Source organism: Lepisosteus oculatus, chromosome 9 (assembly GCF_040954835.1).
Source record: "Lepisosteus oculatus isolate fLepOcu1 chromosome 9, fLepOcu1.hap2, whole genome shotgun sequence".
Lineage (NCBI taxonomy): Eukaryota > Metazoa > Chordata > Actinopteri > Semionotiformes > Lepisosteidae > Lepisosteus > Lepisosteus oculatus.
The window spans coordinates 19,038,295-19,048,100 of record NC_090704.1 but is presented as its reverse complement, the minus strand read 5'-3'; the positions used below and the strand labels follow the sequence as shown (position 1 = coordinate 19,048,100).

General features: G+C 38.1%; 1 protein-coding gene across 2 annotated transcripts; it reads left to right on the top strand.

Moving 5' to 3' along the window:
• Positions 1 to 901: 901 nt before the first annotated feature.
• LOC138241196 (galectin-1-like) lies at positions 902 to 7,868 on the top strand. Of its 2 annotated transcripts, none has more exons than XM_069194239.1 (5): positions 902 to 967; positions 2,880 to 2,930; positions 5,284 to 5,363; positions 5,796 to 5,967; positions 7,558 to 7,868. In XM_069194239.1, the coding sequence occupies exons 2-5, from the start codon at positions 2,925 to 2,927 to the stop codon at positions 7,702 to 7,704; spliced, it is 405 nt and encodes a 134-aa protein (XP_069050340.1). In that variant the 5' UTR covers positions 902 to 967; positions 2,880 to 2,924; the 3' UTR covers positions 7,705 to 7,868. The 2 variants fall into 2 exon arrangements, with proteins under 2 accessions (XP_069050340.1, XP_069050341.1); XM_069194240.1 differs by having other exon boundaries at positions 909 to 967; positions 2,883 to 2,930.
• The last annotated feature ends 1,938 nt before the right edge of the window (positions 7,869 to 9,806 follow it).

The following is a 9,806-nucleotide window of genomic DNA, read 5'->3' as shown; positions in this document are numbered from 1 at the left end:
CACTTTGGAGCTTCTAATGGCTTGTGCGTATTTATTTCTAATTTGTCTGCAAATAAAAATGATCAATGGGACTCATAGAGGTTCTACCATTTCACCAAACTAGATTATTTTCCTTAATTATAACTGAAAGCTCAGGAGTTTAACCAAAGGGTAATACAATTTAATTCTAAATTTCATAACTGGTCTATACTTGTGGTTTAACAATAACAGTTCTAAACCTTACGGCACTCTTAATACAAATCCAACAATTATTTGATTAAAGAACAAGTAATAGGTTTATTCCATACTGAAATGAGAAGAAAGAAAACAATGTTTCGGCTGTGGAGCCCTCTTCTTCTTCACCCGAAGAAGGCTCCACAGTGGAAACATTGTGTTTTCTTTCTTCTCTTTTTAGCCTGGAATAAACCTATTACTTGTTCCTTTGCAGCCCTAGCAGATCCTAGTAAAAATTGCTGCTAGCAGATGATATACTTGCTTTATGTACTGTAAGTAAGAGCAGGAAATTAAAATCCCAAACTAATTTTTTTAATCAAGCTATCCTGTCTGTCAAAGACAGAAGTTCAAATCAAAGTAAACAGTGTAAGTGAAGTGCAAAATGCAGAAAGTGCAAAGTTTCACATCTTCAGTGCCACGAAATTTCAAATGAAACAGATCATATAGTCCTAATCTGGAGGACTGGAGACACTTATTTTTTTCTGCTGGCACTGGTAATTAAATAATAAATTAAACATAGCTGCTTTACAGTATAAATTAAGCAGCCAAAAAAGAGGGTGTGGCAGGAAGAATTCAGGTGGGGCTGGAAACACAAATTTCAGCCAATAACCACAGAATTTACCAAAAAAGGTAGAAACAGTGGTTTCATCCAGTGTGCTAACACTGTATAAATAATGTAGAAACAGAAGTACCTGCATAACCACCTGAGAGACCTGGAACAACACTTGGAAGAAGCTGTCAGGAGCTCAGAACTGTGAGTAATCCTTTTAATAAGATAAGAGCATTAATGTTAGAGATTATAGCATGTAACCTTTCAATTGCAATTGACTCGTGTGGGGGCCTGATCCCTGAGGTGACTGCTGCCTTTTCATTGGGGGACTTGGTTGTTAGACTTCCTGCCTGGTGTCCTACTGGGTTTCAGTTTGACCATGTAAGAAATGACTAAATGAGATTGATTAAATGAGTATACTCTATGATTTGAAATGACAATATATAGATAAAACTTCATTGCATTTGCAGTACATTTTCAAATTTCTGTACATTGCAAACATGCTTGACAATAGTCTCATTATTTTGGTATATTTTGTTGATACAACCAGCTATATCCAAGATAAATTATATTTGCTAATGGTCCACTGAAACAATTATTTCATTGAAAAACAAAATCTCGCTACAGTGAACAGCTATATTCAATAGTGACTGAGCCACTCCAAGCGATCATCATTAAACTAGATTTCATAGGTGTGGACCATAGCATAAAAACAGGAACAGATATGCTGAGAAAAGAAATTGAGATCAGGACAGACAGGAAGGACAGTCATCATCCTCCTCTTCATTAAAAGTATGAGAGCTACCAGAAACGGGATTCTCTTCAGGTAATCTGAATGCTGTGATAATACCAGATATTCAGCTTCAATATATAGGAGAGCTTGCTGTCTGATTAATCTGGAAATTACCCTTATTGTTGAATCCAGAAAATGAAAACGTTTCTCCTATTAAGTGTCTTTCTGCAGAAAAAGTAAATTGGTTCTTATTCATTAACGATTCTGCACTTTGTATGTCTGAAGAAGGTAGGGCTCTGATAGTCACTGACTTGCAAATATGTGTATATAGTAGTAAAATAGTAGTAGAACGTTTGTGTTGTATAGCTGTGTTATTTCTCATAATAAATATTATTTTGCTCAGTCTTAGTATTGGCTAATCACTCTCTTATTACAGCTTGCCACAGGATATAGAACAAGTATGTTGTGTAATGCTTGGTAATCCCTAAACATGGTGAAATTATTAATATTTATAATTTGCTTGTATATCAAGTTGTAATCAAGAGCTGATATTTATACTAATTTAATAATTTTATCACACACCTGATTTGTAACACTATTATTCCAGGCATGTGTTTGATAAAGTTTCATTCAAGAAAGTAATCAAATATGCCCTTGTCTGTGGATTACATGAATGTTGAATTAACATTGTATAGTATTGGTATAAACTTCTGAAATTTGCTTATTTGTGGACCATATTCACTATGCTGAACAAGCAGATAAAATCACAGCCTTCAAATCAAGATGATGATTTTGGGAAAAATATTTGAACAGGAGAATCTTTTATACGTTTGAAAATCCTATACATTTTTCTTATATTTATATTCTATATATTTTTGGGAGAAGCTGTGAGATTTTCCTAGTTAATAAGTGAGCACATTAAGTCATTGTTTGACACATTTCAGTTATATTTATCACCTTAAAAATGTCCACGAATGAGAAACGAATGTATCTCTTTGTGAATGACAATAAGAAGTTTACCTTTCCATCACCGCAAGAGGATGGGATAATTGATCTATGGAAACATGGAAATAGTATTGTCTCCCAGGTCTATGGGAAAACTAGTTGTAGAAGTATCATGTGTTCACCTTAAAGGAGGACCTCCTGCTGAAAGAGATGGCAAGGGATATTTAAACAGAAAAACATAGTCTTTTCTTAATTCCTGTAGGTTTGAAGTCTGCTACTATCACACCTGTTACAAAATGTGGCTAGGACTTAAAATCTACCATCCTATTAGTAATTTGCATTTTTTTTGCAAAAAACCCTCTAATGAGTGCTGACAGCTCGATCTTCTAATGGATAATGTATCTGTTTCAACAATCACTTATTCCTTCCTTTTTCTAGCAGAAGATTTTCTGCTCAGTTCCCACCTTAATCTGCTACCACAACATGGCGGTAAGACCAGCTAATTTTTTCTTCTGTTTCACTTGTTTACAAATTACTCTTCTTCTACAGTATCTCTTGATGTAAAATGCTTTGTGATGGAATTTCAAATATTGAAGTATTCGCCTTGTAATCACTTTTTTGAGCATAGCAATGATTGATTGGGTTTCTTTACAACAACTCCATGTAGCAGCAGCAGCTTCAGCCACTACATGGGCTGAAATGTATGAAAGTTATGAAAGTTAATGTTAGATGTCTTTTTTCCATTACAATTAAAAAAAAAGTAATAAACTGTTACTTTTCAATATCATGCTGAAAGTATGAAAATGTCCAAATGTATGATTGAATATTGGCTGAATATGAAATAAACTTTTCCCTACTGTAACATTTGTAACATTTATGACATCATAATAATAATTGTTAGTTAAACAGAAGTAGCCAGAAATAGGAAAGGAGCTAATTTATAATATAGTTACTCCTGGAGTAGTAATGTGCTTGGCTATAAATGCGTCTTACATCTGGGAACCCACTGAATTTAAGCAGGTGTGAGACTGGTCAGTACCTGGATGGGAGGTCTCTTGGGAAATAACTAATGTTGCTGCTGGAAGAGGTGTGGGTGGGGCCAGCAGGGGGTGCTCATTCTGCGTGGGTGCTGATGCCTCAGTGTAGTGACAGGGACACTATAAAATAAAAAGTAAAACTGAGGTCCTGACTCTCTGTGGTCATTAAAAATCCCACGGCATTTCTTGAAAAGAGTAGGGGTTGTGACCCCAGCGTCCTGGCTAAATTTCCCATTGGCCTTGGCCAATCATGGTCTCCTAATAATCCCCATCTATGAATTGTCTTCATCACTCTGTTCTCCTCCCTACTGGTAACTGTTGTGTGGTGTGTGTTCTGGCACACTATGGCTGCCGTCACATCATCTAGGTGGGTGCTCCACATTGATGGTGGTGGAGGAGAGTCCCCATTTTCTCTAAAGAGTTTTGAGTGTCCAGAAAAGCACCTTATAAGTATAAGCAATTTTTATTCATTATTATCATTATTATTATAAAGTGGGCTTTGCAGTATTATTCTCTGGAAAGGAAATTTATCTTGGTCACAGTTCATGCCCCATTCACCTGGAAGCACTTGGAAAAGGCAAATAAATGCCTGAATGGGGTTTTGGTTCACGGTGCTCCAGCCCTACAATTTTGATGTATTCTACAGGGGCTGGTTGTCTGTACGGCAATGCTAATGCTATTTCCAAAATCCACAGCCTCAGATATAGGTTCCAAGAGAGAGCATTAGGATTGTCATGCAGCCAACCATATACAGTATCTGTGCAGATATAGGTTCACTCTGTGAGAAATGGGTGAGCACTGGTTGTAAAGGAGCAGTCTCAGAGTAGTTTCCATAGCTTAAACATAAATGACAGGGCTCAAGTGTCATGGAGTGGACTTGAGTTTGTATTGCTGGCAGTGCTTCTCCAGCACATTCAATGGGTCTGTTCCTATTAACAGTTCTACACTATCAGTTCACATTGCCTGTTCTAATTAGAGTCTTCAGGTTCATGTCTGTTTTTCTCTCTTAGACTAACATTTTCTAACTGGCTTGGGTCAGTTCCCTTCTGGCGCACAATTCACCAATAGAAAGGCACATTTGGAAATTTTAAGATGAAACCCCAAACCTATTTTCTTGCAACCACTTCTGTACTGTCACATGAGTAATACCTATTAAATCCAGCATAACATTTTAAACAGTTACCACAGTAGATGGCACTGGGACAGCTTTTTCAAATTAATTCCCCAGCATGGTGACAGCACTGTAAGACAGACCATTCTTTGTACGAGACATTAAATTGAAGGTTTTATTACTTGTGATTGGTAGCAATATTGTAATTCTCCTAATTTTATCCATGTGGTACTCCACTGATTACACCCCACCACCCTATGTGAGTGACCATTCAAACCTTATTTATACCCCCATTCGTTTTCTGTTACTCACTTATCAATCCAAGCACATGCCTGATATTTAATAACCTGTATTTTGACACTGATATTTTAGTCCTTTACACATATATTTAATTGATTCATTTTGATCATTATATCATGAGTTTTGGTTGAAACTCAAAGATGATGACCAGTTTGAAGAATGCAAAATGTAAATGCAATTTTCAGTTGACTTTTTAGAATATAGATCAGACAACTCTATAGTATTACAGGATATTCATAATGAACTGGCAGCTATGGGGGATCTCCAGATGTGCTGATGGATATCACTCCAGCAATGTTTAGAGGTCACTCTTCAGGTAAGGCGGTGTGTTAGTACGATGCATCATTTCAGGTCTTCTTTCCTTAATGTACACCTGTCTGTGTTATGGTGACAGGAACTAACACTGACGAATGCAGTCCTGAAAGATGGCAGCATCATCAAAATCAAAGGGAATATACCCCAAGATGCTGACAGGTATGTCACTGTTTTGTATTTGTTTTATTTAATATCCAGGTCTGAGGGACAATCTCCTTGATATCTCAACATTAACAGCAGGCAACATCAGATTTGTAAATCACCTTCTTATATAATTGTATATCCAGAGAATTTTACATGGTTATTTCACATTTACATTGCATTTTGAATCACCTCCTTTTGCTCTGCTCTCCTTTTGCTCTGCTTTATGATTATGTTACCATTCCTTCACTGGATTACCATAAATAATCATAGTTAAGTGTTGAGATTTAGCCTGCAAATCTCTCGTGTGAGATCATCATTGCTTGGGAGATCAGAGGAAGAACTACAGTGAAATATGAGGGAAAGGGAAGATGTGTCTTTGGAATTGTCAATAGAGAGAAACATATTGCCCCATAAATAGGGATTTACCCACACTAATGTTATCCTCAGATTCAGTATTAACCTGGGGAGTGATTCGCAGAACCTGGCATTTCACTTCAACCCCCGTTTCCAAGACAACCCTGATGGAGGTGTAATTGTCTGCAACTCAATGTCAAAAGGGAGCTGGCAAGCAGAAGGCGTTATTCCAGTTTTCCCCTTCAAAAAGGGAACTGACACTGAGGTAAGAGCCAGAGATAAATCAAGTTCTCTGTATCATCAGTGTCTCTTTCAAGTCCCTGTTTCAGTTTTTGTCTTTTGTTTGCTACCTCTCTCTTTATCTCACTCTTTGCAGGTCAGTGAAGCCTGTTTGAGGTGTTACCCACCTCTCTCGCCTATCCTAGACATGCCCGCTTTTATATCACTGTGAGCACAGGCCATCATGGCAACCCCTACAACAAGTATATAAGAAAGTTTACTAAAAGTGATGGTTGTTCAGCCCATCTAGCCAGTCTGTTAGGTAGTCAGTAGCTTAGTGACTCCAAGCTTTTTCTCAGCTGTTTCTTCTAAGAAGCCAGGGTATCAGCTTTGATAAATAACTTCCTTAAATTGCTATTATGGGGGCTTATTAGTATAAGTAGTTGAGCAACTGTAAATATTATTTAAATAGTATCTGATGTTTGCTTTTATAGCGATTTGCTTTTATAATGTGTGAGCATTTTAACTCACACATGCTATGTTATAAGTTACAAGTTATAACACATGATGTGGTGTTATGCGTGGTGTGTGCAGTGTGAAGGTGGAGCCCTTGCAACCATAGCTGAAGGGATTGAGTAGGAGTGAGCCACAGGTGTGGTGTGGTTTAAGACCGTGCTGAACACTTCCCTGAGGGGGAGCGAGCAGGATTCAGTCCTGAGTTGACTACAGGTGAGAGAAAGGATGTGAGAGCTTTAATGGGTGATGTTTTTACCCAGGTGGTTAGTCTCATCAGACCCTTGCTGTGATGACATAGAGTGAGGAGTGGTTATGTGCTGTATGTAATCTTGCAGGTACATGTCTTTATCGTGTTGGAACTCACAAATGTTTGATTTGTTTTTGGAAGAGTTCTTTGGAGGACTAAACGTTTCATTTTAAAGTTTTTTTTGTTTTGTTTTGTGTATCTTATGTGGGCTGATGAAGTGCTTGACCTGCAAGCTGTTGTGAAAAGGAAGGAAAATGTTTTTTCTTTTGTTTTTCTGCAATATACCTCTCACAGTAATAACAAATATTCATGTTTAAATTAGAATTACTGAAAATTATTGCTCTTTTGTATTTGCTTGGTTCTTCCTCGCTTTCTTTGGTACTTTGGACTTCTTGACAACCCAAGTACAGTATTTTCTCCAAATTGAGTTTTTTGGGGGCCTAGTCTCTAGGGATATAGATTTAAGCAAATCAGCTTAAGTCAAATCTCACTGTACCTAAATACTCAGTAAATATACTCAAAGTATTTAACTTTACCATGTAGCATAACATTTGATCATGAGAGCAAAGATAATTCAATAGGCAGTGTTAGTAGTTCTGTGTTCAACACTTCCAGCAACAAGCACCTAATCTACTATAAAACCACATCCATTATTTTAAACACTGAATAGAGCCATGTTTACTATAACTAAAGTTTGGAAATTCTGTTAACTGCTGTTTCTGAATGCAGTTTGAATGGAGTTACATTCAATCAATTGTTACAATCAATAGTTCTTTAACACTATAACGCTTTCTTTAATTTACAAACAGACCACACATATTCCTCACAAATGCGGAACCAACTGATTGATCTCTCCTTTTTCCTCCTCTGCAGTTAACTGTAAGAGTGAAGAGCAGTATGTTTGAAGTGGAATGCCCTGAAAATGTGAAGGTGGAATTTCCTGACCGCTTGCATCTACCATCACTGACCTATGTATTTGTTTATGGGAACTTCAATGTCACCTTCTTTGAGATCCATTAATCTCCTGGCAATTCAGTGGCCTAAACCTGTGCTTTAAGTCCCTCTGCTGCTTAATGTCTATTCTACTGATTTGTGACCAGGATGTTATTTCTCAGCCAGGAAGGTTTTAGACCCAAGCTTGTTTGGAAACATCTTGGAAAACATTAAACTACTAAAACATCTCATGGAGTGTCAGCTTCTCCTGGTATACTCTCAGTGATGATTCATTAGGTAGAGGAAATCCTAAATAAAAAGACACAAACAACAAACTGCATTAAATGATCTTTGTATAAATAGTAAAAAGCTTTTCTAGAGGCAGTTACATCTTGCTCACAGTTATTATAGCGTCATTTAACATTTGTGACATTTAAACTTTTCAGTTTGTGTGTTTATAACTTGTCCTATTTCTATCTATTAAATATCCTGACAAAGCAGACACATGGAGATGAAAATGAGATGCTTTGAAAAGTTAGTCAGATCCTTACACAGTTTTCACATTTTGTTGATTTAAAACTTACGGCCATGACACTTTTAAGTATAAATGAGTATTTATTATATGTGTAACAGTTCTTGGGGTTTCTGACCTTGCCAATCCTGCCCTGCCAGTTCATCCCTCACTGCCTGGACACGAACCCTGGTCTCCGGCATCACACAACAGGGAACTTGCCAGCTGAGCTAAAGGAGAACTCCCTCAGCCCAGCCAACTGAGATCCTTATTATACGCAGGGGCATATGGGTTACATATGCAAAACCTACTCCTCACATTAAAGCAAAAAAAAAAAAGAAGAAAGCACTGTAGATAATTCATCTGAAACAAAAATAGAAATGTCATTATGCCCTGAATATTTCACTCTTTGCTGTGGAAACAATTAATTTAGGTGTACAAAATTTCCTTAACCAGTGACAATACATTGAGTGGCCTCTATGTGTGTGCAGTAATAGTGATTTTCTAAATGTCAGAATAAAGACACCCGTTTCTGCTGTTTCTGTGAGATCCATTGGTCAGGTAGTACATTTCAAGAAAATAATCAACTATTAAGACCAAAGAACATTCAAATCACCTGAATAAAGTCACAGATTAGTAGAATGGCAAAAAAACATTTCAAAGAGCCTTAACATCTCTTTGAGTCTGGTGAAATAAATCATTAAGTGGAAGTAAATCATTAAGTGGAAGAAATAGATAATGAATAGTGTATGAATGTGTATCGGCAATGCTTATTAATAAGACAGAATTAAGTGTTGCTGTGCTTTCCTAAATGAGGCCCCATCTCTCTTTCTCATCTCTGTGGTGCAGCCAGAGAAGCTATTCATGCGGTTCTGATTTAGGGTGTTTTCTCTTAGGTAAGGAGCAGATCCCAAGTGGGGCCATGCTTGGTTATCATGATCAATGGTCATTACTGGCATCTATCTGTCTGTGAGATTCTTGAGAACATCTGGATTGCAGTCCTAGATGTCAGAGGTCATTGTGACTCATCTCTCACCTTGACCAACCAATCAGGAACTTGCAGGTTGTGGTAACTTGGGTCTGAAATGCCCGCTAAACTTTCGACCAATCATGACCTGTCTTGGTCCTGGTTTAAAAGACATTGCACAGCTCAGAAACTTTGCTTCTCCGGCCACTTTTCACACCCAGAGAGACAATCATGTGACAGCCGGTGTTGTCTGTATAGGGACTGGAACCTTGTTTCAGCAAAGCGTCGGTCCGGGGAATGCCCGTACGTAACTTGCTAGCCAACGCCAACGTGGACGCTTCGCTTGATCACCGGAGTATAGGTTTGGACTGTTGTCGACAACCTGAATAAGTTTATTTTCAGCAACAGTGCTACACCAGAAGCAAACCGAATTTCTTCCCCCTAAAGAGTGACTTGCTTGGACCCACGGTCACCCTCTGTGCATAGGGACTTTTTACTAGTCAGCTGGACTACTAGTAGGTCCCTGAGAGAGACACTGTCGGGCATGTTGCCACAGCAGAAATCTCTCCACCTAATTCGTCTGACTCCGAGCTGCAACCCGACTGGTTTGCAAGGAGCCAGAGGACGCCGGGACAATGCCTATTGAACGCCGCAGCAATTGGACACAGCTGCTAGCTGGTCTTGGTGCCCGTGCCGGGAAATACGAATCCA

Excerpts from the sequence above, each read along its gene's own strand:
- LOC138241196 (XM_069194239.1), top strand. Across the intron at positions 5,364-5,795 it reads ATACCCCAAGATGCTGACAG|ATTCAGTATTAACCTGGGGA; the intron begins GTATGTCACTGT and ends TGTTATCCTCAG. Across the intron at positions 5,968-7,557 it reads AAAAGGGAACTGACACTGAG|TTAACTGTAAGAGTGAAGAG; the intron begins GTAAGAGCCAGA and ends CCTCCTCTGCAG.